The 25,852-nt window shown below is 46.9% G+C and overlaps 3 protein-coding genes across 21 annotated transcripts in view; 1 reads left to right on the top strand and 2 right to left on the bottom strand.

The window, feature by feature from the left end:
• The window catches only part of LOC135920285 (uncharacterized), a 59,994-nt gene extending 55,596 nt beyond the window's left edge, over positions 1–4,398 (top strand). For all 8 annotated transcript variants that reach the window (XM_065454459.2, XM_065454460.1, XM_065454464.2 and 5 more), the window contains one exon: positions 1,726–4,398. In XM_065454459.2, the coding sequence (XP_065310531.1) occupies positions 1,726–2,581 (856 nt within the window). In that variant the 3' untranslated portion in view covers positions 2,582–4,398. The remainder of the gene's footprint in view (positions 1–1,725) is intronic.
• The window catches only part of Gpa2 (Glycoprotein hormone alpha 2), a 166,611-nt gene extending 143,480 nt beyond the window's left edge, over positions 1–23,131 (bottom strand). Inside the window, exon 1 of the mRNA XM_070526746.1 lies at positions 23,062–23,131. Within this exon, the coding sequence (XP_070382847.1) occupies positions 23,062–23,131 (70 nt within the window). The remainder of the gene's footprint in view (positions 1–23,061) is intronic.
• The window catches only part of LOC135920299 (ras guanyl-releasing protein 3-like), a 122,532-nt gene continuing 115,136 nt past the window's right edge, over positions 18,457–25,852 (bottom strand). For all 12 annotated transcript variants that reach the window (XM_065454501.2, XM_065454508.2, XM_065454500.1 and 9 more), the window contains 2 exons: positions 25,358–25,462; positions 18,457–23,459 (listed from right to left, as the gene is read on the bottom strand). In XM_065454501.2, coding sequence (XP_065310573.1) covers positions 23,269–23,459; positions 25,358–25,462 — 296 coding nt within the window. In that variant the 3' untranslated portion in view covers positions 18,457–23,268. The remainder of the gene's footprint in view (positions 23,460–25,357; positions 25,463–25,852) is intronic.

The following is a 25,852-nucleotide window of genomic DNA, read 5'->3' as shown; positions in this document are numbered from 1 at the left end:
TGACTTTGCAAATCTATTGTTTTTAAGCAATAATGTTTCGTTATGAATGCAACTATTCATAACGATCGTGCTTATGTGCACATCCTTCTTGTCCCCCTGTCTCTGGAAAACTATGAATGCTTGGACATTCACAAATATAAATCGTAACGAATAACGCCAGAGGGACGTACGAAGCCACAAGCATGATGTTTCTGTATACAAATCCATCAACTAGCCACCAATCACATGGCAGCTGCACAATCGCAGCGCCTGAGCTTCGCACAAAAGAAAGCTGAGCTAGTTGGTAAGGATTCATAATGCAGAGAAGGGGTATCATAAGAAGCCAACAAACACTGACACCAAGGACAACATAGGGGAAATTACTTGCACTTAATAAATGAAACAAATAAACGATACATTAATGGAAATGAAAGTGGATGAAAAAACAACTTGCCGCAGGTGGGGAACGATCCCACAACCTTCGCATACCCAAGAAAGTGGACGGCGAAACGGTGCCGCGGTAGCTCAATTGGTAGAGCATCGTACGCGAAATGCAAAAGACGTGGGATCGTTCCCCACCGGCGGCAAGTTGTTTTTTTCTTCCACATTCATTTCCAATAATTGATCGTTTCTTCATTTCATTTATTAAGCACAAGTAATTTCCCATATGTTGTCCTTAGTGTCAATGTGCGTTGGCTTCTTATGATATGAGCAAGTTACGTGTCGCACAAGCTACACGTGGTCAGTAGGCTCCATGAGCTTTCCAAACACGATGGCGTGATGATTTGTCGAGGCAATTGTAAGCACGCATTCAGCAAACTTTTAGCGAGTACCTACGACCACCTAATTGTTCTGGGTGACCAGGTGGAAAGTTAAGCATTAAATGGCTCGCTCAGTCCGATTTTGTGGAGCTGTCACACCAAAAGAGATTAGAATAGAAAAGTCGTAATTGTTCTGTGTTTCCGATTATAAATAATTTATAAAGCAAAAGTGCCCAGGCGGCATATCCGCTTGTATCAAATGATCAAAATCTGACGAACAAGTGCGTTGTCGCGACTTCTAGCGCTCCATCATTTTCCGTTGTACCCTCCCTGCGTCACTGTGTCGCAATGAAACAATGTGGTTTTCGCCCATAGACACTGCGTTATTGCATTTCTGAACCGAAACATTTTCTGGCTGCTCTCGTGGGTTTCGGCCAGTGGTGCAGTAATGCAAAGCCGGTCACATAGCACCCTATCACTGCGGTGGCGCTCGTGTCCATGCCATTATTTGGTTTGTTGCAAACTTCCTGCGCAAGTCCTGCGCGCTGGTTGCCTACCCAAATTACTTCCGTACTTTTCACATAAATCGACCGTTCGTGAAGGAGTCCTCCACCTACTAAGATGGACAACAAACACGTGGCCCATTTTGCAATGAGTCCACAGTATAAAATATTAGAAATGCTATACTTAGTGCATCGTTATACAACACAACAAAGACTAAATTGTATCCGACATTTGGTGTACTGGCTGAGACGCTTGTATTTTGTGAACTCCGTGTGGTGAAAGGTTTATGTTTGTTTTTCATTTATTCTTATTGATTTTGTTATTTATTTGCTATAGAACAGAGACATTTTGTGGCATTTTAACGCATTTTGTGGCTCAGTATCTTCACAGTACGCCGTTTATATGTCGAACCAATATGGCCATGCGCGTTTCGTAAAAACGCAAGTTCCCTGCCCACTGCGGCTTTTCTCTCCCGTCGCAGTTTCTTCTTCGCACACCTGGTGGGGCTCGCCATGGTGGTGACGAAGCCGTCCATCCTGGAGCCCCTGAGCAGCACGGGCCGGTCGTCGACGCTGTCGTGCCTGTACCGGCGCTACCTGAGCACCCTGCGGCACGTCAAGTGCTGGTACGAGGGGGACATCTGGGGCCGCGACGACGCGGCAGCGCTCAGCATCGCCAAGGTGCGCCAGATGCACCGCGACGCCAGCGCCCAGCTGCGCCACCGGCGCTGCCCGGTCAGCGGCGCCACCTACCTCTCCCAGCTGGACATGGCGGTGACGCAGTTCGCCTTCGTCGGCCTCGTGGTGCTCTACCCGCGCCAGCTGGGGCTTTCCCTGAGCGAGTGCGAGCTCGAGTGCGTCCTGCACTTCTGGAGGTGCGTCGGCTACAAGCTGGGCATGGCGGACTCGTACAACCTGTGCTCGGGAAGCTACCGCGAGACCTTCGACGTGTGCCTCGAGATGCAGGAAAAGCTCATCAAGCCGGGCCTAGTCAATGCGTCCCGAGAGGCCTCGGCCATGAGCAAGGACATCATCAGCGCCGTCCGCGTGCTGGTCATCTTCCTTAGCTACGAAGGCATGATGACTTACTGGGCTAGGCAGGTCGGACTGGACTTCAACGCGGCGCTCAGCCTGTACGACTGGTGGAGTTACTGCCTCATCTGGCTCACCTTCAACCTGCTGCTGCGCTACAGGACGTTCAGGAACATGTTCAACTGGCTGCTCAGGGTGGCCATCCGGCGCGGAACAAAGTGGGGCGGGTACCTACAGAAGCAGCTCGAGGCACAAGAACTGCACGCCAAGGGCATGCACCTGAGTTACGCGTACAGATACCACTGAATGAGAGTTATATGCCGGATGATTTAGACCTCCCGAGATCCTTGGAAATGTCATAAGGAACGGCTTAGACATGAAACGGCTGCATTCCGTCCTCGTGCGTATCTTCACTTGCACGAAGCTCTGTGAAACAGTGACGACGAACACGCACCAAGCGTACACATCTACGCCACACTTTCACATAGAAAGGCGGTGTTAGATGATCCTTAGTAGACTCGAGGAAAAGAAAAGAAAGCGTTAGTTAGAGACACACGGCAACGGCATGGAGTTAATCTGGTGACAGTTTTGAAGAAATAACTCGGCCTAGTCAAGGAAACAGCAATCACGCTCTCAAATTTCAATGAACGCAACATATACACGAGGACAAGCCTGGAAACACGAAGCAGTGACGGCATGCATTAAGTCTACTAGTCGAAAGAGTCACCAAAACACTATTACGGCTATTACCAAAATGTGGTCGCTATCGCGTTGCTTTCGAAACAAAACGTCGGCATACAAACGACTAAGTGCTGTCAATCGTCAAGGTAGGTTTGCGGCCGAAAAGGAATTCCGAGGAACGGGAGCGACAGATGTCTGGGTTAGAGGAAGGTGTGGTGATCTTGAAGAGACTTCTGTGCATGATGTGAACAGTTGTGCCGGCACGAGGTGCAATATTCTCAAACCCTTTCCAAACAGCTCCCTTAGCTTCGCCACCAATTTTATTGTTCTGCAAAGCAGAGCACGTTAACGACGAAGCTCTACTTTAATTTCAATTCACCGAATAATGATATGGGACAACCAAGCGTTTCCGCCTGCTTGGAAAGCGGCACTACAAAGAAGCGTTTCGTTACAAAGCAGACGCATTCATTTTTAAAGCGCACGTTGGACTGCTGGAAGCAGAAAACTAAGTAAAATTTTGCAGCTAAAGTCTGTGACCTGCTGCAAAAGTAAGAACGAACAGATTTGCAATGCCTCAGAAAGAAGAGCCGGCGTTTTGATAGGTGAACCTACGTTTGACGAGACGGCCTTCTGATACTTGATGTGCCAATGATGGTTGTCGTGGTAACACTTGTTGAGACGTTGTGAAGGCAGTAGCGATTTTGTATAATAATTTATCAATACCACGCGCTTTCAGAGACTGCATTGTCTGTAATATCTGTAGCCGCTGTGCCTGGGACGGTGACTGTGTTGTGTCCTTGCGACTTAGGCTTCTCGCCAAACAGGACAAGCTGCATGCCTGCAAGTTTCTTGGATTAGACTGAGAACATCCCATATACGACCAACCGTCTTTATTGAGTTATCAGTGGCGTGGTTAACGTTTCCTTTTATTTGGTTTCCGCGCGTTGAGAGGGCAGAAATAACAGTGGCAGATCTGAGCCTCATGATCATCGTGTAGGCTTGGGCTAAAACGTAGATACCAAGGAACTGTGTAAGGTATGACATTGGGCGGTTTTTCGGTCTGCCTCAGCTACAATCTGTGGCGTTCCGAACAGCTGGAACAAGCGCTTTCTGTTGGGGCCGAGACGCCACTTTCTTCACTGATACTTTTTCGTGCGAATATAACGCTATCAGAAGCTCGTAATTATTCGGCTGATGGACAATGATTAGCACGATCTTCAAGACGGATGTTGTGTGTTCAGCTACGCACCTTGATACGGTTGAAGTATACTGTGGCATCATAAGACAGGTGCTGCAGTCTTGTTGTATTCCCAAAGTTAGTTATGGCGACATTGTTCGCGAAAAGTACGACGGTGCAACTGCACCGCATGCGGTGGTACCTATTTTCAGTGAACCATATTCACTCAAAAGGGATAGCTTGAAATAAAGGGTATATAGCCTAAGTTCAAGTCTGACATTGTGTTCCGTGTCTGGAAAGGTATTTCAGTCACTGCCAGAAAAACAACAGCAGCATGCTGGAATCCCGATGGCGTTCTTTAACGGTAAGCTCAAGTACTTACCTAATTTTGTCACTCTGCATACCATGAGGCTGAGGATCCACATCAAGAATGCTGCGTTGAGCAGAATTCGCCGACGCTGAACATCTGCGGTGCTGCCTTGGACGCTCCAATTTCGCCATCTTGTCGAGTTCAGTTGGCCTTTCATTGCGGATTGACGCCTACATAAGATGCTCAGGCGGAGCAATAGGCTAACACCTCTTGAAGCAACACCATAGCGCATGCCACATCAAACAGGGTTGCAAACTTCAAAGAGATGGTACCTTGGCTTATTTCTAGCGGAACCGAGTTTCGCGCAGACCACCATAAATTGGAAAAGACCCACGTGCTCCGTACCATAACCATATACGTTCATACAGAGTTATGTGGGAACATACAGGTTTACAGAGTTATGTACAGAGCTATGTGGGAATATACAGGATCCTATTGGATAATATAGGATCATGGATGCAGGGCAAATTGGGTTTACGGCGGATTCTTAGCATTGAGAGTACCCGCAGCTCAGCGAACGCAGTGAGGGAAAGTGAGAAAATATTTATTGAGTCGCTGAAGCTTGGCGTCCCGAAGTGCCCGAGATGCCGGGTACAACGATCGATCATTGGCTGAGAGCAGTCGCCTGTGTTGTCCCAAGCAGTCCGGGACGGCAAATCGAAGCGGTACATAAAGAAGGAGGAAGGTAGTTCTTGATGACTACCCTGCATAGAGGGGAATTAAGGGATTAAAGAACGTAAAGCGTCCACAAGCGACAAACTCCATTCAAGCCAAATAATGATTTTTTTGCTGTGCCACCAACATCAAGTATGAAATGTGATGTTCATATAGAGATTTCAGGCACCGCACACATCGTTCTAGGTGTGAGAATCCGCTAACGTGGCTCCTGATAGACTTGACTTCTAAAGTACTGTTTCTTAAATTCTGCTCGGTAACTGATTTGCCCATCACTAATCTTTACATAACAATAACCCGCTTATGTTCTCCTGAGTGTTGCCTTCTAACCGTTATGTTATAAAGTAATAATATTGATCAGAATCGAAAGCGCGTCACCACTTGCGTGTATTGCAGTTGCAAGAGTGCCGACTGCGTTCTGCAAAACAGATTCACTGACAAATTGTTCATGTACATAGACGATTTGGTGACAAAATGTGTCCGTGCACTGCGAGAGTTGTAAGGTCTACGAACGAATACGAAAAAGCGGTGCCTGAAAGTATAATTAAAGAAAGCAAGATTTGCTTCCTAGTAACGCTTATACCCCAATAAAGTTTTATAAAAGTGCGCTACTTACGAATCACCGGTAACATAGACAATTCAGATGGACGCAGGAATGAATGCGTGCATGCGTGCTGCGTGGCGCCAGAAAGTAAACGAAGCACTGGTGACATTAACGCCGCTACAATCGCTTTTGCTCATAAATCCTTCGTTGGCTGCTGATCACGAGGACGCGAGTTCGGTTTGCAGCCACGGCGGACGGAAGTCACGGAATTTTGTCGCTCCAGTCGTATTGCAATTGTGCTAATTCGTCTTAGTGCGCTAGCCCTGTTGGGCACTTCACGCACTTTTGGGGGGCTATTTATCTATGTATTTAAACGTCTTTCCGCCCACCTGGGTCACTGAGTCACTAACAATTAGTCGTATGTATGGGATGAGGATCTACACGGCTAGCTGTCCTGTGGTCCATGGTCGAATGGTTAGCGCATCGGGCTGCTGCGCTGAGGTAACAGGGTTCGACACCAACCATCGTATCAACTTTGGTCACTGATTGCGTGCCAATGTGCACATATGCATTTCCTCTTCTTGCTTTCTCTCACTGTACATGCGTGCCAGCCTCACAGCTCTTTCAACCCAGCACGGGTCACTGTAGATGCGGGGCTGGTTAAGCACCACTGTTCGAAGAAACTCCTTGACGCCGACGTGGAGCACTGGGTGTACACCGTTCGGTCTGTGCTAGTCTTCAATGAACCTGTAGCGCCCCTTGCCTCGGGCCCGGGCCGCAACTCGCTCCTCGTGCAGCGCCCGTACGTCAAGTACGAGGAAGTTGGCTCCTGGCCGCGCAGCGTGTATAGCTTGGGTAGCTACGTGTGTGCCACTTGGAATGTGCCGCCCCACACTGACCGAAAAGATCCCTTAAATTTGTCCGATGCTGAGCGGAATTAAACACGTCATGAGGATTCCACAGGGACAGCGACCCAACGCATTCGCTGGCTACGCCACATGCGCTGGGTATGTGCAGCTTTTCAATGAGCGCCTTTCCCGCAACTGAGCTGCGCCTTGAATTGGCTCGATGTGTGCCGCTCTTCAATGAACGTCTCGCCAACTTCGGTCACTGAGTATGTGCCACTGGGTGTGCGACAAGCGAGGGAACAGCACTCAGCGTTCGCGGGCACCAGCGCGCCACGCTTCTCATCTCGGAGGTGACGCGCGGACTTCTCTGCACCACCGCTAGACGGCGCAGCATGAGCAGAAAGAAGCACGAGAAAAGCCCTATTGTCGCATGACGCGTTTTCAGCGTTTGCACGCACCGGCGCGCCATGCATTTCGGAGGTCACACGCAGGCTTCGCTGCGGCGCCGCTAGATGGCACCGAGTGTCCTTATAGGGAAGTGCGAAAGAGTCCCGCTGCTGTGCACGCCTCAATCCTGACTCCTTTCGACGGTGGAAATACCTTGTGTTGCTATATTGATTAAATTCTATCGCATTACCGTCGACAGTCATCGTGAGATGGGTTCTGCCGCCATTTTTCCCCGGCCGACTGTACAGCGCTACCATTTTTATTTGACGCAGTGCTAACATTTAGTCATACGCATGCCACAAGAGATCTATATGGCTAGCTGTCCTACCCATTGCCTACAAAAATCTGCAATAGAACTTGCATCATCAATACCACATAGTTCCTTGCTGTTGTGGCTGTGTTTAGCTAAACCTTTCAGCCGGGTAAGTGCTGTGTCAATATAGCTCGGCAAAATTAAAGTGCATCGAGCTGTCCTCAAAAGTGCTTACTACGCATGAATTTGCTGCATTTCCGTAAACCGACCCTGAATTCAAACAGAGCAATACGTTGTCTATTCACTTTTGCGCTTCAAGAACTCGTTTATCATAGAAATTTTAAGGATTTCGATCGTCACATGTGGAAAAATTTCTTTATCTTTGTTGCCAAAGCTACAGTGAAAAGCGTATCATTAAAAGCAAGTTTAGATATGTAGAAAAGTCGAATGCTTATGTTGCTCCATACGGCAAATTTTATAAATTTCTGCTCAGATGCCTCCAACAACTAACTTCCTCAGGCATGCAAATGCAGGAACTAGACAACGCAAGGATAGACTTAACACTATGGGCAAGGAAAAGGCACACAGCCAAATCCCTTTCTTTTAGTTCTGTCGCTGTATATGTAAACTCGAGCAACACTAGTTTTACGCTGAAAGACGTGGGCCAATCTTATTGAAGGTATGGTTGAATGGGAGAATATTACAGGTGGCTGGGATGGCTTGGCAGTGCCAGATGAGTGCAGTAACTTGCCACCATGACAACGTTCTTCCGAAGAAGCCAAAGTGGTGAACGAGCAAATGGAGTCGGGCTTCAGTGCCAGAAAAAGTCGTCGGCGCTAAAGAACGCACAAAGGGGGTGGAGGGGAAGGGCATTCTAACGTTTAAATAAGCGTAGCATATCTTAGCGTTGACTGTGAGCTGCGTCTACAATAGCGTTGGTCAGTCCACTAAGCCGGACGGACGGACAAAGGAAACGACACATTCAGAGCATTTTTTAAAGAACAAATCTTTAATGGGATGCACTGACATCACTGAAACAATGCACTCGACATACACTTACAGACCACAACATAAATGTCAATGCTGAAGAAACTAGGGCACATGGCTATGTGTCGAGCCAACACCCTGATGCGATACTGTGATGCTCACGAACGCTTGTCCGTATGATGACCGAAATCAGGTCGCGTAGTTGTGAATGTCGTCAACTAGATGTGGCTTATATAACACGCAGTTCTTGTGTGAGGGCGAGTACCAGTGTCAAATTGTGAAACATATTTCACCAATGAGCACGCAGAGGAGAAAAGCAAGTCTGTAAAGAAAGCTAAAATGTTCCTTTCAGTAAGACAACTTGCAATCCGTTGTTTTGCCCACTCTCAACGCTGAAGCACAGGAAAAGCTTGATATTTTTATTATTATTCAGGAGTAGAGCTCTCCGCATTAGCATGTTCCTCCCAAGAACGTGACCGTCCAAGGTCTTTAAAGCGGCGACTGGCGTTGCTTTCATAGCGCCATTACCGAAGAACATTAGGTCTAATTGGCTCATACGCTTCGAAGAGAGCTGGGTACCAGCACTGACGCCATTTCCTTGAAGCGGATATAAAAAGCGTTATATCTTAATGTCAAGATTCCTCCAATTAGTTTGTGTTTGTTTAAGAACCCTTGTCAGTGTTTACAAGTGCAAGGAATGTATAGTGCAGGTAACCGTAGGGCGAAAGGTGTCGGTGAACACACTCAGGTAAGTTTTTTATTAGAACCTTCAGTCAATTAAAATTCAAATCACAGGAACCTGAAATGTTTCCTTCTTCAAATGAAAAAAAAGTGATGATAATGAACCGTTTTCTGACAAATAAAAGTATATCTCCCAATAAAATTGCGGAACCTTGCACAGAGACAATTTTCAAAATGGCATCGCTAACAAAATAATGTTATTTGCAAAAGCTGAAAGTAGCAATCACAAAACATATTTATAAAACATAAATGCAAAACATACCATGGTGCCAGCTCGTCCATATGATTACATACGTACCCCAACTCAGGCTAAAACTGACGTAACGTAACCCGTAAAGGAAGCGTCTTATCCATGAGAAAAGTTAGAGCGAAAAAAAAATTTAACTTCACCTTAAGCTTTTTAGTAATAGATACTCCTCCGCTGCTCAGGAATAAATGCTTACACTTTAGAGTTATTTCCATGATTCAAGAGAAAACCACGACACACATAGGCAAGCGTTCACGAGCCACAGGTTTTGTTAAACTCAGCAACAAGGAATGCAGTGGTTAGCTACCCTCACGAGATATGTACACCAGTGTAGAGTAACCACATCAAAATACCGGACAAAATTATGACTACGCCGCGAAAGAAAACACCACCATCAAGTGCACAACACAATACGTTCATCAAAACGAACAACTTTCCATACACGGAGCAACAACGTCGTTTCCTTCAGCCCGCCCCATCCTTCCACGGTTGTTAGTGACGCGTGCAAAAAAAAGGAGGTGGGGGGATCACGTCGAATCGCTGCTGGTGGCGATGTTTCCTTACAGTCCTTGTATAATCCACACACTTTCTACAGGTAATCAATGTAGTCTTCGGAGCTGTTGGACCACGGATAAACACCAACGTGTTTGTTAAGTGCAGTCGTGAAAACTGCTTTTCAGGTACCATAGTCAGATATGTCTGTGCAGGTCTTGCGAAACGCATAAGAATGGGAAAAGAAAGAGGCTCGACTGGGCGCCCTTGTTTTATCTCTCCAGCACAGACACACCTAAGCAAACGCGAGCGCTATACACCGCTTTGCTTTATACTGTGAGTTAAAGCGTATGGGCTGTTACTGTACGCATTGGTTAACTATATACTCCATCACAGTAGTTGCCCGAAAGGCCGTAAAACGCAGGCGTCAGCAGCAGAATGGAGAACGAACGCATGCTCCAATATATTCTTTCGAGTCCTATCGTCTGCTTGTCTTCTGTTTGCCGACGTCCAACGTCAATCAAACGCAAACAAGCCATCAATTACTTTTACCAGTATTACGTAGTTAGACATGAACATGTTGTAGTAAAGAACAACATGAAAGTAGTAACGCTAAGCACATTTATATTTAGGCGTCTTTATCTAAGAAAACTGTAGATGACTCAAATGTTGTGAGCGAGACAAAATGGCACCAATCAAAAGCCGGTGTCGTCATACACTTGTGGGAGTAGCTCACAATGCGGATACGGCGACTAATTGAGGACGGCGTCTGCCACTGCGATGGGAGCTGCCATGTTCCCAGGCTGTACAGGCTTGGCAGACGAACGCAATATGTATTGATAACCTATGGCAGTCGGCTGCGCCTCACGTTTCAGAAGCCAGGCTAAAATATATAAACTGGTGCGCAGCTTCTATGTGCACCTGCAATGAATGCGTCAGGGGAACACAAACCGAACTTAGCCTTTACGATTTCTTACGTTTGAAATGTGTTTTTACAAAGAAAAAACATCTCCTAGATGAATTGAAACGTCGTCTGTGTTGCGTGTAATTACATTTTTTTTCGAGCATTATTATTGTGTCTCTACTAGCGTTATGATGATGAGGGCCAACAGTAATTGTTTCAACACGGGAACTATACCCCGCTTCGCAACACTACGACTGATTCAGTCTCTTTACGCACGGTGCCGAAGACAGCGTTGTCGGGAACTACTGCGATGGAGCGCCAGCTATGCTTTTCTGCATGAGCACGGAATTACGTGAAAGATGAAGGTGTAGAATGGGACACTGAAGTATGTCTGTCGCCTTCGCTCCCACAGTTAGACTGTCGACGATTGTACAAGCTAGACGATGGCACTAGGTAACTCCAATTACTAATGTAGAAGCACACCGGACAGCGTTCCTCAAAGCCGCAGATACATGCGTCTCCTACACTCGTCGCTGAAATAGTGACAAAAGTGCTGTTTCTCCAGGATAGTTCTGGGCGTCATGCGGAATTCTGTGAACACGAATTACCGACCGGCTCTATTGCATACGACCGACAAGACAGTAGCTCACATTCGTTTACATGACCGAACGCTACTGCGAAGTCAGCGACCCTGGAGGCTCGAGCCATTGCGCTTCCACGCAGCAGATAAATTACTTTCACCGTATCAACAGTTATTACGTGGCTGCAATTAGCACTGAATGGAAGTGGGAAGCCGGTCGCTAGTCGTACCACAAATACATACGCATAGTTACAACTGTTCGTAACAATACATTCAAGAAAACATCTACGCTTTAACAGTAACAGAGCGAGTCGCAAACCAGAAAAACTCTGTACATGGCCAATCACATTTCTCCAATACATCATGCGATGAGAAACAGCATCTCCCGAGAAACATAAACATGTAGTGATCGTAAACATTCTCGTAGTACAGACCGCTGTGCATCTGTGTCGCGAAATGACCAACTGTCACGTCCGCGTGTACCGCATGCCAAAAAAACAAAATGCGTTCAACACTTTTGGCCGCCGCGCGGCTTAAATATGGAATACAACGGAGCGTGGCATACTGAAGTGCAGATACGACGCGGCGATGGCGAAGCGAACACCCTTTCTACAGAGACGCCGGCGCGGAACGCAGAACAACCCCTCGCTTAATGTCAACAGTCCAACACAACGACGTGTACACACAAGAACACCGTACAACACAGGTTGAGACGCGGTGTGAGTCGTTCCACCGAGGTGATTGCTGTAGCCACTTTAGTTATTCATCGCATTCAGTTGCCTAGCTTGCAACAGCGAACGACAGTGTCAACACTCAGCTTCACTACTGTCGCGAGCAGTGTACCGCGAAAGAGGCCTCGCACCAAGGATCTAAGCTGGTCTGCGTTGCGGAAAACTAGGTGACCTACGCATGACTTACTTGCAGCTGAGCCAACTAGTCGAAAAACCCTGTCGACTTGAAAGGTGACAAAGTCTTCCTAAAGTGTCACTCCATCTCTAGAAGTTGGCGAGGAAATAATCTGGCGGAAGAAATTTATCAGACAAGCACAGCGAGAACTGCTGTATGTAGCAGTAGATCAAGATAAGACGAGGAGCATTTCACCATGCCCGGTGCAGCGGAGAGTGGAGGACAGCACTTACACTATTCGGACTAGAACAACGTGTTATCACGCGCGCGGGATTATGTGCAAAATCATACACGAGACAACTAAGAAATCACTATGGAAAAAAAATTAAAAACGGGTATAGCAGTGTCAACACATGGTGTTTACCGTTGCACGTGCCTGCATGACTCGTAAAACATGATCTCAAGGTTGGATTGATTTCGAGTAACTCTTCCGCACAGCCGACAAAGGAGCACCGACTTTTAGACAAACGCCGGCAGACGACAGCAGCGGCGGAATGGCCATTTTCCTTGCAATATTAATGCCCAATTTTCATTTTGCGTAATAATGCAGTCATCTATTATTATCATGCGGATTAACTCGCTTTCAAAGCAGACCTACAGCTTCCGAAGCACAGGGAAAAGTGTGAAAATTTTACTCCCTACCCCATTCAGTCGTACAAGCGTTATTACCACCGGACATCATAGCTACCGCAAACCACTCGTGGAAGAAAAATATAGCATGTCGTCGCCTCATATATGCAGTGCTTCCTTTTCTTTGGATAGTGTTAACGTGATGAGGTGGCAATTTGGTGGGCGCCAATGCTCTGTCGACACTGCGCGAAAGACGAGTCCATGTTACGAGTCATAACAAACAGCGTAAAAATATACAAATGAACAACAGGTTATAAGTAAGTATGAGCTTTAAAAGAAGAAAAAAAGAAACACTAGATGAGTGGCGACGCTAGGCGAAAAGAACGGTGTGGCATGGTCCATGCAAGACGTAGATATGACGACGTGCTCCATTGGCACCACGACACGGAGAGGTACGACGTTGTGGGCGCAGTCTTGCTCTACGGTTACAAATACGCCCACTTGCGGCAGCACTTGACAAACGAATGCAGGGATTGTGGTAAACGGACACTAAAGGGAAACCTTAACATCAAGCAGTCCTGGTGTGTTGCACACTCCTGCAAGTGGTCTGTTCGGCAGGTGAAGATGTCTAAGTGCAGATTGTCAAAGTTGAAATGGCCAAAGTTTTGTTTCTAAACCCGGCGCATGGCTCTGTGGCTGTGGCATTTTGCTGCTGGCCTCGATGTCTGGGGTTCGATTCCAGCCCACGGCGGTTGCATTCCGATAACGGGGGCAAAATGCAAAAAAAAAAGAACATTCGCGTACTTAGATTTAGGTGCGCGTTGAGCAACGCCGTGCTGTCGAAATCAATCCGGATTCACTGCTTGCGTTTTAGTGCGGGATGTTGCACCCTCCCCACCCCTCCCGCCTCAATTAGAGGCTGTCCCCATAATTTTCTTTCTTCTTCTCATTCTTTCAACGTGACAACACGTGACACTGAAATCCGAACATTTGGCATACCCAATCTTACTTCTATCTTACAATATCATCAATATCTTTTGATATGACTAATAAAAATCGGGCCCCTCGGTTAACCCCCTTTCTTCTCGTTTCTTTCTTACAAGCAGGTCACCAGCATTCACCATACGCTGCCAAACCAGGCGACATCAAGGAGCATTCCAGCTGGCACGGTATTTTTGGAGGTCGTCGTCAACCTTCTTTCAGGCTCTGGATAAATGATGCGGCTCATCTCTGAGGCATGGAATCTAGCTTGAAGGATAGCAATGTCCAAAGACGGGTGTGCCTCGTCTCTGCCCGTGTCTGCTAGCACATACAATGTTGAGCTTCTTCCGTTGGCGTCTCCGAATCTAGTCTAACTTAACGCTTCCCTTTGGTGTCCTTTTACCCACGCTATTCCTCTGCGCACACAGTTGTATTCGGAGGCTGCTTAGGGGTGCGTTACATATGTTGCGATAACACGTTTCGCGGGAAGCACCTCGTGCAAGGTGTGGAGGAAAAAAATTGGAACATCCACAATGATAGATACCCTACTGGCACGGTCCTACAATAAACTTTATACATATACATATAAGTTTACTCCTTACACGAGCGTAGGTACAGAAGAAAGATAGCTCTGTATTCATGTGGTCGCTTCTGTATGACTGCGTCAAAGTACGCATATCACGAAATTGCGAGTGTTTGTCGGCCCTTCTGTCTCTGTAACGAAAGCTATGGGCGGTTCTATATGGCTTAATTTGCCAAAACAACTGAATGTATTTTTTTGTCTCTTCGAGCGAACTACCATCGGCTTCATTGGTTGCCGCATTGGTCAGCGGTGAGAGGATGATGCAGCTGAGCACGCCTTCGATCCTCCGCTGAACCCCGGTTCAGAGGAGTACTAACATGCCATTCTCAAATTTCTTTTTTTTTCTATCAACATCGTCATACCTAGCCTTAATAATGAACGTCGTTAGCAAATTTTGCTTTTTGTTGGGAGGTCACAACAATGACGATGACACCAAGTTTCTGACATTAGCGTCAAATTAAGATACGTTATGTTTCTCGACCTTTGCATTTGCTAATTGTTGTCTCTTCACGCGCAATAAGCGTGCGGCAGAGTTTCTACAACTTCGAAAGTACGTGCTAGTACTCCTCTAGGGACCATAACTGTAAGATAAGATAATCGAACAGCTTCAGTACGAACGCAATCAGTGACTTTCAGTTGCATGCTTTCGGGTGAGAAACGCTCGGTTTTCTCACCGATTGCTTCGTAACATGAGAAAGAAGGACCGCCGAATTATTTTTCTTTTCCTCGCTCGCCTGCCTCCCTGCAGGTGTAGTCTCTGAACGCTCGAGGCGGAGCCCCGCCACACACGCGCTGTACTCGACCTGAGGCTCGGTCTGGACAATTCACCGCCGGCAAACCCTGCCATGCTGCGCCTTTCTCGATTCCGTTGGAGAAGGCGTACCCACTGCAGTAGGCTTAGCGAGCTACGACGTCCTCCTGCTGAACCGGAGCTGATAGTTTCCGTTCCCGGCAACGATCGCCGCGCCACTCAAATCTGGGCAGAGAGCAGAAAAGTGCGCATAATCGCGGGTAGCCAAAATTATTCGGGAGCCCCAAGTAGCGCATCCTGATAAGCCCAGCTGTGGGAGCTATGGGAGATACAGCTTCCGTCATACTTAGCCCGGATACACCTTAAGCACCTCATTTGCAATTATTGCACGCGTGGTACCGATGAAACTCTAAGGCTCTTGCTACTGCCCATCGCGTGTTACTTCCCGAAAGGCATGCCCTTCGAGTTGCTTCAGGGAAACTACGTCACAGGCCATTCACCAAACAGAAGACGATACCGCGGCCTCGCGCATCTACGGTGTTCAAGGTGCACGGAAGCGTTGCTGCATTGCTTGAGGTCTACCAGCCCATACGACCGCTGGTGAAAGGCTGAACGATGAACGCTTCAATGCGCACGTGCGCGTCGCATACTGTCAACTTTCCGACAACCGCCTGGTTGACCCAGATCTTTGCCTTACCTCTTCTACGCTACGCATGTTGACAAAAATGTCTGGTTCGCGTGCTTTGACTCTAGTAGCTTAAAGCGTCTTCCTTCAAAAGAATTTGCTCCTTATAGACTGAGTTCGTTAGATTACAGCCATTTGAGGTGTGTCCTCATCGTTCGGGTTAAGCATGACGGCGACTGTGCAAGTTCAAAGAGGGTCACTTCTCATCATGTAGACTCCATTGAAGTACTCTTACTGTTCCAATGGCTCCAAAAATGCAACGTGACGGAATTCGCCGGCGATGAAGTGCCTACACAGCACAGCCTCCAGTCGTGTCCTTCACAATGTGCTCGCGTGCGCTCACATCGATACCTCACGCGCGAATCGTCATGGAAGACTGCCCTCAAGGTTTCAACAGGTGGCAACGGTGCCACGGCTGATGAATAAACTTTCCTCTGTGTTATTCAAGTTAGGCGGCCTAATCGCAAGAAGCTTTGGTGACTGGAAACTGTGTCCTTATGCGGTGGTACATACGTGCGCTCCTTTTAGACAAAACATATTTAACCATACAACTTGCACTCAGATAGCCTGTACGAAGACGCTACAGATGTGACATTTCAGCAGCTTGGTTTTAGTTTAGGTCCTCATCCAACATAGCATGACATCCGTGCGAGTTATGTATGTCTCACCAGGTGATATGATCTCTTTCAAAAAATTCACAAACGTGTGCGCGGTCGCTATTGAAGAATAGGAACCATTCCAAGAACTGATAGTCTAAGAACAGATGGCACATTAATTTTTATACCTCCAAGTTTTCGAGCAATCAGCGTCTCGATTTTTAATCCAGGGAATATTCTAACTGCTGAAACTGGGACTGGTAAGAGACCGATAGACGCCACACAGCAATATGTTTCTGACCTTACCACGTCCGTCCAAGCTCCCGAATACAGGAGGGTATGGCACACCGTTAGAATCCATCGAGGACGCTCACGGTTGTCCCTTCTCACCATTAAGGCATATTTGGAGGCGTCATGGATGACTCTGATTAGAGATTTTGGCACTTTTTTTTTTGCCAGCTGTATGCTTAGCCGTATTGGTAAACACACCTACTGTGTACGTTCCGCAATCAACTCACGATACTCTTGAGGCGAAACACTCGCCTTGACTCCACCGGTTCAAATTGAGAACAAGTGTGCATCGTGTCAGTACTGCAGGACTAGAACACTTCGTGCGATTAGGCGCCGTTCGACAAGCGGTCAGGATGAACTGGAATCGTTCTGGAACGTACAAAATTGTGAATTACCCATATACGAAAACGGCCGTTGACGTCGCCAGTCGAGAAATCCGTGCGAACCCTGAGAGGACCCCGTCAATCAAGTTACAGCGACGTCACACAGTGTGCTTACCGAGAAAATATCGGCTGTGTCGATGCTTTGCTCCCGTTCATCTTTTTTTAAGCGCCACATACGCATAATTGAGTAAGGGAGCACTCCAACAATAAAATGAAATGGATGTAATGCAACGTCTGTAGTCTTAGGTTCCCAACCTGATTAACAGGGCAGAAGCATTCACTCACGCGTCTTAACATGTCGTCACGAATGCGAAACTATATATGTATATTCTTAAAGTCATTTTCACTTCTTTCATTTCTACCGCAATCACATATTCGATAAATGAATTGTTTTGTCTCATAAGCACAGCTCACTGAGGAATGTAGTCTCCTGAAAAAAGCTCGATGCACGCATGATATACGGCAAATATGAAAACAGGTTCTGTCTCGACTGCCACAAAATAATAAAGTTTTACAAACTTCAACTGAGAACAAGATTGGCACGCGCTGTCTTATGCACGTGTGCAGCATTCGCATAAAGTGAAACCAAGAATGCAAAAGAAAACATACTTATACATGCTGTAGATACCGACAAATGGAAACGCATTGTGAATAAAAAGGGATGAAATAGTGGTAAAGGGTCTGAGACCGGCCTTAATTTAACTATGGGGGCCTTTTTTATCATTTGTTTGTCAAATTTATAAAGATAGGTTCCTTATCGAAGGTTTGCCAGCCAGCTAGTCTTACATTACTACGTTCGGGTGTTCCTGTTGTTTTTTTAATACATGTCATTTTACTGACTAACGTATCTTAATGATACACCGGCAGGCCCTCGACACAAGAATACTTGGAAGGCTACCATCAAGACTGAGTAATTTGGACCAAGATATTCTCATGAACTTCTTTTGACTTCATGATGAGAGTCCTTGGCCAAGCATTTCGAAAGTCAAACCAGAACTGTAGCTTCGGAGCAGTTACCATGTTTTATGGCTTAATTAGAGACGAAGACTTGCATTTCAAGAAACGTGCATGTAATAAATGATAACAAGAATAATCATTTCAATGACGAGTACATCGAAATTTTTTACTGTAATAAGGCGTCATTCAACAGGAGATAAAAACGCGTCCCTGCCCAACTCACACAGATTCCATCCGAACCTTCCCTGAAGCAACAAGCAATATTCACAGCAGTGTGTTTTCAGTAATCGCCTGCATTTGATTTCGTTCGGAATGTTTTGGTATTATCCGTGCTCGGTGTCACACGATGAGCGAACTTTTGAAGACACGATAAGCCTTTCGTAAAGATAAACAGCGGTATCTGCTGAAAGGCTAGATTAGTTACATTTATTTTTGCAATGGCATGTTTGTAATGGCAAATTTTGTAATGGCATGTTAAAACACGGAAAAAAGCGTTGTGGTCTGGCGCAAACCAAATGATGCTAGTGCAATCTTTACGTCACAAATCGCGCCGAGGTAATGTAGGAACAGTCAGCTTCGCCATCTACTTGAACCGTACTGAAAACCTAAACACAGATACGAGAGCGCGTGCTTGAGAACAATGTGGTCTGTGGTCCCATAAAGAAATAATAAGATATGCCTTAAACGCACGTCTTTCAGTCGTAATCAAAATGCGCTCGTGTTAAACTCGAGGGAAGCCTGTCAGCGGAATGTCTGTCAATGCGGAAAGGTATTCTCTTTTGTGCCTCTTAACGACAAATAGAATTCACTGAGCAGCACAAACTGAGGTAAGGGCCATCCGTATAAGCTTCCTTGTCCGCAGGATTTCCGCAGGACTCATTTAGCTACGTCATCCTTCTTTTTTCATGAGTAAAATTACGAATGATAAGAGCAGCAATCACGTGTCGTCCTTGAAGATGCATTACTGTAACAGTGCTTAGATTATAAATGTTGAAAATTGATTAATCCACACCTTTTCTTGAAGTATTGCAGTCTAGGTGTTCGAAGCCCCAGCTTTCAATGAAAATGAAGCATCGCGACACTGATGTGCAACTGTTTGACTCTCTACTATTTCGGTGAACATTCTTATCAAGGTCTTATCCGGTGAAAAAGAAACGCTAATGTGATGAGACCAGTGTAAAACCGACTCTTCAATAGTAAAATGTGCACACGTAGGAAGCTTTCGTAGCTTCCATTGTATATTGCGTAAACCATGCAGTTGGCCGTAACACCTCTCAAATTAACTTTCTTTTTCTGGTGTTCGAGCTGCGAAAGTAAAGATATGCTGATAACTATGGATCAAGATTCTAAGAAAAACTTTGTAAATGTAGTCTTCGAATATTGGACTTAAGCTGTGGTTTTAAACAACTTCGAGCACGTAACATCCTATACGCAGTGTCAAAAGTTCTTGATAAAGATTCGGCTGAGTTAAGATAAGCGCTAGTAAAACAGCTTTTATGAGTTTTAACCAGGTACTTGGAGCATTAGCAAACCCCGTGTTCTCATTTTCCTTTTTTTTTCGTTTTGGCAATCGAGCACGATATTCACTTAACATTGCAAAGTGTAGAATTCCTGAAGAAAAACGCGGCTTTTTTTATATGCTTTTCTGAGCTTTACCGACCATCTGGTAGTGAGGCGTTCCTAACATTACGATAAGTGTTCCGAAAAACTACAGGCTGAAATAGTTAGCGTGCGCATTGCCTTGTGCTGGCCGATAGCATGTGCAGTTTTTCCTTGTTCCCCATTCTAAGTGGAAGAGAAGAGAGAAATGTATTAAATATCAAAACCGTCACTCTCCTCTTTCGCTACATCTTGTCAAAAAGGATCACAAGCTACAGAAAAACCTGCGCGCATTCAAATTTCCGATGACGCTGCGGATCCCGATGCGCTTCTCAAGTGTGCTGTGTGCACGTGTTCTCTTGCAGCGCAGCAAATCTGCTGTGGTCGAGACTATGTGAGGTAAAAAATACCGGACAGAGCAATTCGATTGGCCTCGTATGTAGTCTGTAACTTCGATGAAAAATGGCACCTGAGTCTAGTGCGGATTATTACCACCGTTTTGCCCTGCTGGACGATCGGCCACAGCTAGTGACGAAAACCTAAACCGGTGAAAACTTCAGCGGCGTCACACTTTCAGCCGCACCCGTACAATGCACTTCCGTCGCAACGAGCAGCCATTACACATAAATAACTCGAAGACAATACCAGGTACATGAATTCAGCACGTCATTCGGAGGACACTGGAACATAGGTGCTGAAACACTTCTTTTTATAGAAATGAGCGATTTGTATTTACCGCCGCATGGTAGCAACTAATGGCTCAAATTGACTCTGTGTGCACCATCATTTCACGAGGTACAGAAAAACAAATTTCTGTTTTGCGCACTGAGGGCCACGAAAACCTGAAAGTAGATACTATAAAAAATTATTTTACCACACACACGTCTTGAAAGGAACTCGCGACATAGAGCTATGCTTAGATCTCCTTATTCTACGAACAGAGGTGGTAAATCAACACTGCCTGCAGACCTCGGATGCAAAAACGTAATGCGAAGGTCACCGTGAGAACTCTTGCGATAAGAAAAAAGTGCAGCATTGCGAAAGAGTCGAAGGCTCCATGCATCACGAGTAAGCCCTCGCCTGCATTGAGCGAAACAATGTCGCGAAAATTTCTCAGACACAAATGCTTGAGCGGGCCAGAGTTCTGCTTCAAATTATTTTTTTCGACACCGCGAGTGCTCACTATCAACGGGACGCAAAAGAGCCACATATTACTACGTTAGAATGTTAACGTATTCTTCGACAACTCTATTTAGCTGGATGAGGAAGCTCGATTATTGGTGGAGAAATGCAAGGCAAAAACTTCCATTCTCTGAATTTCGCGCCGAACCTTCAGCTCTCGAACGACAATTGGACGTGAAGAGTTTCAACGAATTTTCTCGTAGGCGGGCAGTTTCTGTGGAATAAAGGCTCTTGAATCCTGTTACTGTGTTTTTTTAGTTCCTTATAAGAATGCAGCGCAGTTCTTCTTTAACGACAAAGAGCCAACTATGCCCGGGCAGACGCTGCTAAAACCTGTGACGTCACGGTGAGCTGGCGCGGTTAACTTCCAAGGCGACGCCGCCCGTGTTTTTCGATTTACTATGAAAGCAGAATAACTTAATGTTGCTCTTTAGGGTCTCTTTAAAGCATACACGTGAATATTTCAACTGAGCTTTCTTAGTGCCAATTTTAAAGCAGACTATGAACAACTGCTAGGAATCAGCAGAAATGCAACGACGCCGATTTCCCACGACAGTCTTGCAGAAACTCCTCTATTTTAATTATCGCGAGAGAGATGATACCCGCGAATATTACGAGGAAACGAATCTGACTGCCATGATACGCTGAGGAGAACGAGGAATGCGCAGTGCACAGCTTGGGCGACGAAATGATCGATGTGACTCGTTTTAGAAGACGAGTACGAGACGTCGGAATGACAACATTTTAACGAGACACAAGTAATTGCTTTCGCGTTTAGAGATGATTATGATGATTAACGTCGCGAGACATAACAATTCCCGCTACGTGTCTGGACAGTCACCGCCATCTGTCGGAAGTGTGTGAAACGGCAAACGACCAGCTAAACTTTTAAACACTGGTGAGACGATTTGGGGGTAGAGACGGGAGTAGTCTCCTTCAGGGTTACTATTTACCATAGGCGTCGCGAGGTTTCAAGGTAGCATCCTTTTCAACAGCAAATATTTTCAGACCTCCGAAGTCTCTCGCACTGAGCGATGCTAATTCACATACCAACGTTCGTCAGCGACAATCGTGGCAGTGACAAGCAGGGGATAGAGTGCTGTAGCCCGCGGAGAGAACAATAAACGCACTCTTCGACGAGGCAACACCAGGGCCCGTCTGTGATGAGTCGAACGAGTGTGCTAACACATATCACGCCAAGTATGTACAACAGCGCGAAGAACGGACACGCGGAGGCGAGCGATCCTCGGCAAAGCCGCACAGCTCGCGCCTCGTCCCCCAACGGCGAAAGCGACGCTATGCTTTCGGCGTCGACTGGGCGAAGCCACTGGCCGACGACACGGCTTCGTTTGAATTGTTGCAGGTCCCGTCAACATGATTACAGCTTACACCAGTTAAAAACGCGCTTAACTTTCCTTACAAACATGCTGCGTCCCGAGGCTACGAATAGTCTGCTCGCATAGCCGCAAGCCATGGGTCAAGAACGGATACCCTCGGCCGCAAACCGTTTCTCTCACTTGTAGCCTACTAACAACGTCATGTAGTCATAGCACGCGTTCTCCAAACAACTCGAATAGAAAATGAAGGCCCTTGCAGTGGCTCTTTGTGCATTTGCGAGGCTTACCAGGCGCTGCGGGAGCCGACAGGAAGGGTGCCGCACATTCTGCGAGGCGCACACGTGACTAACGAGGGAGAGAAAAAGAAACCTTCACAATTGCCGCCGTTCCGCCGACGAACAAAACAAAGAAAAAAAGAAAGGAAATTTAGGGCTTCACAGCGGCAGGTTCGATATGCCTACCACTTGGTGAAAGTTTGGATACCGCTCCAAAGAACCGAAGCGCAAACCTACAACGTGGCTCCTCTAATTGTAACTTTGTCACTATGTTACGCTTACCGTCTTTTTCAGAAACGTGTAATCCAACAAAAAGAAAGCCCAGTCGCTTACGACACTTCTTGCCGCAGCTGCGGCTCCTGGTAATGACAGAGCATGACAGAGTATGCGCACTTATTTATGCAGCTGCCAAGAAATAACAGCATCCTATTTTTACGCCGAGCGGCCAGTAAGTTGAGTTTCCCGCTGCTAAGCCATGGATTTGGTGTTATCAGTCATAAACGGCTCTCTCGACTTTTCAGTTTCTTAACCAAGAATTTCGACCACCCGGCCCACCAGCGCACTCTGGAGGATGTGAGGCACACATGGATCAGCTTCTGCGGCGCTCGGCAAACCGGTGGCAGACGCACAACCGACCGCTGCCGAGGCGCACGCTATACACCCGAGGCTGGAGCCCGGCAGCCGACGCGAGGTTCGGCGGGGCCACCGTAGCGCCCCGAGTCGCAGGTACGAAGAACAACTCACGCATCGCGCCACGCGAAATGGCAGAAGAGGGGCCGCGCTTCTGGGGAGGTCTTCGGAGAGCATCCATCATCGGGGAGACAACACTGGAGACTCGCAGTCGTCAAGGCGAGCAGGAAAATGGGGCAGCTGGGCGAGCTAGCGAAGGGGGCCAAGCAGTTCTGCGGTGTGGCCCAGAGAAAGAGGGTCCCCGTGGTGTGACGACAAGCATCACGTGTTGCGCACCGTCTGGCCGTACGAATGGGTCGCCGTCGATCTGCCGTCCTCCGACTTCCAGCGCGTGTCGGAGGTCCGATGGACCAGCGGCGCCGACTCGCTCTCCGAACGGCTCTGCTTGAAGCGCCTCGGCTGCTGCGGTTGCTGTTGGTGCTGGTGGCGGCTGGGCCTCGGCACGCTCCACTCTGCGACGCGAGAGTGGAGCCGTCATTCGCACGCGCCAACGCATGGTGTTTCCAAAGCTACAGTTGTGTAGAAACACGAACACCGACCACAACAAAACACTATATGGGTCGAATTCGCAAAGCTTTTCGCTCGAAAGTGCTGTTTGCTATTGGCTGAACCCCTTCGCCAGTATTACGTCCGACATCGATCCTGATTGGCTGGCATGTATTTTTGTGAGCAATTCTATTGCGAGTTTCACTTTTTGTGAATACGGACCTAAAAAAAGGCAAGATACGTTTCGGCAGACTCCCACACGGGAGTCTTGTTCACACATTTTTTTTTGTTTTTTTGCGAACCGGGCTCCAGCATAGCCTAGCAGAAATGCCTTTTTTTCATAGCTTCTTCTTGCGCTCTGTACTTAATAACGAGGACGGGAACAAAGACGACGACAACGGATGTTCCCGTCCTCGTCATTAAGCACGCAGCGCAAGAAGAAACTATGGACAGCCATCAACTAGCCCAATTACTTGCCTTCTTATTCTTTTCTTTAGGCTCATATTTTTATGTGATCGCAGCGAACGTGCTTTTTACGCAAATGCGTCATGATCATTTCCGACCTGACGCGTCTTCGTCAAACCCTAGATACCTCGTCTCTTTGCTATCTTCATGAAATTAAGGCTCAGTGCGTGAACGTTGTTCAGGCACTAGGGTGGTTTCATCTGCCTACCAGAAGGGGCGTAGGATATGTGCCAGCGTGTGAATATCGAAGCTGTGTTCCGGCGGCGCGCAGACATGTACGCCGAATGTGCACAGGGCGTGATCTACAGATTGCCCCTTTCGTGTGGTGCTTGTTACATAGGCTAAAATTGGCCGCTGTATCAATGAAAGAGCACGCGAATGATGGGAGTGCTGTGACAGGTCACCTGGTGGCGCATTGCAGTAGCTGTGGCTGCAGTGCTATGCTTCAGCAGATAACGTGCCATCAGCAAAATACTGGCATGCACATAAGTGTCACCCTAGAAGCCGTAGCAATATTCAACAAGAACAACTCCTGCGTCAGCATGCCATCAATCATCCTATCCCGAAATGAAATCGATTATCTTTCTATCGCATACAGCACTGTCATCTGGATCCGCAAGTTCTTTTTTAATATTATTCGCTTTCTTTGCATACCTTTGTAGGACTGTTACTGAAATTCGGTTGATAGTGTGTTTTTCTTGCTTTACTGTCGGGCTAGGTAATGCCGAACGCCCCCGTCAGTAGGTATCAACAAGCCCTACCATGTTACTGGTTAGAAAGGCAGTCTTGTTGGCCTAGTTCAATAACTGTGTACACTTTCGTAACGAAATCACAAATGCGTGCGATATGCTGCATCTAAAAATAGTAAAATACAGTACCAACTGCCGAATTACATGTGTAAACAATATTTTATTGTGAGTAATCGTGTTTACTCGAAAACCTCAGGCTTTCTGATGCTGCGCATTGTGCTCTGGTACGTTATGTCCACCGTAGACGAGACGAAAGTTGCTTACGTTTCACGTCTGATCATGAACAGTTGACGACGTTAGGTATTCTAAAGCTATTCGAAATACATCCGGATTTTCAAAGATAGTTGCTATCCAGTTCGAAGGCCAAACGAAATAGTTACTATTTGATTCGATTCGAGTCAATATTCTACTCGCTTTTCGAAAAGTTTCGAATATTCGTCTAGAAATTGATGCGGCAGAACATTGCTGGCGCACCGTGCCAAATCCGTAGGCTGAGGATCTCCCAACAGGCGTGGTTTGGTGCCGTTAACCATGCGTGCCCTGCACCACTGCTGCAGGGACACACAGCGACTGACAAGATCCGCTCGCGTCGCGTGCACAGACAGCTTACGTGCCTCGACCAGAGCGAGCAAGCAGGCAAGAGTGCGTACCTGTAGAGGAGAAGGACGAGCTCCTCACCGGGCCCTGCGGCGTGAGTGGCCGGCATTCGGCGAGCACCTGCTCTCGGCAGTGCTTGTGCGCGTTGATCCCGCACTCTGCAGCGGAGAGTCTTTTTCAAAACATGCACAGGCAGGCTCGGAAACATTTCGCATGCGTCAACGGCGAAGCTCGGTGACAGTGAGCTACGTTAAGTTGTGAAAAACCCGAAATAAATACAAACAAAATGAAGGCTGGAACAAAGCATTTCGAGCTATACACATAACAAGAGCTCACCTCGTCTACGATTACCGTTAAAGTAAATTTAGGAACTGCTGTGATTGAGGAATTACTGCCACGAACGCGCAGCATAAAGGCTTATCCTTCCTCGTGCAATATGTGCAGTAGACGTCAATACGAAAGAGAATAGCCATGTTTGTTTCAAGCGCCCTTAGGGGTTAAACACAGATGCCCTCCATAAAAGTGCTCAGTAAGACTAAGTGTTATAC

Source organism: Dermacentor albipictus, chromosome 10 (genome assembly GCF_038994185.2).
Source record: "Dermacentor albipictus isolate Rhodes 1998 colony chromosome 10, USDA_Dalb.pri_finalv2, whole genome shotgun sequence".
Classification (NCBI taxonomy): domain Eukaryota; kingdom Metazoa; phylum Arthropoda; class Arachnida; order Ixodida; family Ixodidae; genus Dermacentor; species Dermacentor albipictus.
This window is presented reverse-complemented; position numbering and strand designations above follow the sequence as displayed.